Here is a 1,848-nt window from a genome sequence, read left to right on the forward strand (position 1 = left end):
CAGTGTTGAAAACATTGTCAGCCGAATGTCACAAACTGTGAATTGACAAAAGTTATAAGGAAGGGTTTTTTTTTTTGGAAAAGCTAATTAGTCGCAAAACGTTCGAAATGGAAAGGAATGTGAATTAATATTGCACAAAAGTAAATAATTGTTGAAGTACATATATATCACCCGCAGCGCATCAAAAACCAGCGTTTATTGCAAAGGAGATTATTCCGAATATTGTCCAGAAATGCCAACTAATTAAAATAAAGTTGGCGGCCTACGAGGCACCTGGGGTTTTCAAAAAGGAGCTTAATGCCTGTAGGCTCATCAAAGCAGAGACAGACGAAGATGACAAGAATATGGATTTGGTATCCATGGAGCAATAAATATCTTATACTGAGGGGCTTTTACTAATGAGTTATACTCATAGTTGTTACTGGGCCAGTTAATTTTCTATAAATATTTGCACTATTCCTTGGAATAAATTAAGGTTACAGAACTGACGATTTCAGACAGATAATTTGTTGTATCTACCCTGAGCACTTGTACGGATTACAACCATCAGTTGACGTATCCGAGCAAAAGTGAACGCAATTATTGTTTATTCCAAAGAATGTTTCTGTTCTGGGTTATGGGCTCAGAGCACAAAGACAGGGAAGAGGAAGAGCTTCCGTCTTGCGAAGAAGAGGGAGAGAGGGATAAAGACTGAGAGAAAGTGACCTATGAATAGCCGGGTCGAGTCGATTATATTTAGATACTTATATATATAATTTATATGTTATAAGAAACTATCCCGCTGCCAATCTTTAAAATCCAAAACACCTTATCGAACTTATCTAGCACTGTTTTTACCGATTGCCGATTCAGAGATGCGAAACTTTTATCGACACGTGCTGTCCAGGACATCGATACAAAATCTTTGTATTTCAAGAGCATTTAATTTTGTCAGTCTTGTGGGTATCGCTATCTAAATGTCACGAACAATGAATAGACAAATTAAAAATAAAAAAAGGCAATTCCATAAGAAGATGTTTAGACGAAAGTCGGAAAAGGATAAACGAGTAAGTGTACCGCATTTTTCGCATTCGCATATATACGCTAGCGATTTTCCCAATTAAGGATCTTTATGTGCTCACCTGCACGGAATGTCATCAAGCGTTTCCACCCCGCTACTTTCGTGGCCAGATCAGGGAGTTTCGCATGTGCAAGATGTGCAAGAAGAAAAACCCCGAAATATGCAAATATTTGGAAACGTACGTGTATCACCCGAAGCATATCCATGACTGTCATCCATATCAGATGCGCCTGAGGAAGATTATCCAAAAATGCGAACTTCTTAAGATTAAGTTGTTGGCCCACAATCATCAATATGGCAACAAACCAGCTTCATCCAAGTTAGACAATCACGACGTGAATGCAAAGGCGGTGCAACTACTAAAAAGTCTGATCTATAAGTGTGAGATCGTCGATAAGGAACTGGGGTCCTACGACCTCTACAAGGCCAGGCCGGTCAAAGGTGAAAAAAATGCGGAGATTAAGATGGAGCAATGAATGTTTTACACAAAGAAAATAAATAAATTTCTCATGGCTGACTCAATTTAACATTTCAGTTGAAAACCTATTGTCTTTAACTTAACAACTTTATATGAACTTTATAAGAATGTATGTAGTGCTTGTGCTGTTAAAAAACTTACATGTTCTCGTCCCATAGGACAAGGAGGCAGAGAATAGCTTTCCCTGAGCAAACAGCTTATTTCAAACTTAAGTTATATCGAAGAGAAGCTTCTCTTTGGGCCGAAAGCAAACACATCCGACCTTAATTGTACATTCATGTTTTGCAAACGTCTAAGCGTCGAACTAACA

At 38.2% G+C, this 1,848-nt stretch overlaps 1 protein-coding gene across 1 annotated transcript; it reads left to right on the forward strand.

Annotated features, from left to right (window-relative positions):
- The first annotated feature begins 895 nt into the window (after positions 1 to 895).
- Positions 896 to 1,587, forward strand: LOC135434466 (uncharacterized). Its single transcript, XM_064691065.1, has 2 exons — positions 896 to 1,046; positions 1,105 to 1,587. Exons 1-2 carry the CDS (start codon positions 957 to 959, stop codon positions 1,534 to 1,536), a joined length of 522 nt encoding a protein of 173 aa, XP_064547135.1. The 5' UTR covers positions 896 to 956; the 3' UTR covers positions 1,537 to 1,587.
- The last annotated feature ends 261 nt before the right edge of the window (positions 1,588 to 1,848 follow it).

The sequence above is a fragment of the Drosophila montana genome, unplaced genomic scaffold (assembly GCF_035044405.1).
Source record: "Drosophila montana isolate Dmon_TW-CO22-7 unplaced genomic scaffold, ASM3504440v1 contig_3325_1, whole genome shotgun sequence".
Lineage (NCBI taxonomy): Eukaryota > Metazoa > Arthropoda > Insecta > Diptera > Drosophilidae > Drosophila > Drosophila montana.

What these genes read in the sequence shown, in the direction of transcription:
- LOC135434466 (XM_064691065.1), top strand. Translation starts at nt 957, where the DNA reads ATGTCACGAACAATGAATAGACAAATTAAAAATAAAAAAAGGCAATTC. An exon ending in AGTCGGAAAAGGATAAACGA is followed by an intron (nt 1,047 to 1,104) that starts GTAAGTGTACCG and finishes TTCCCAATTAAG; the next exon opens with GATCTTTATGTGCTCACCTG.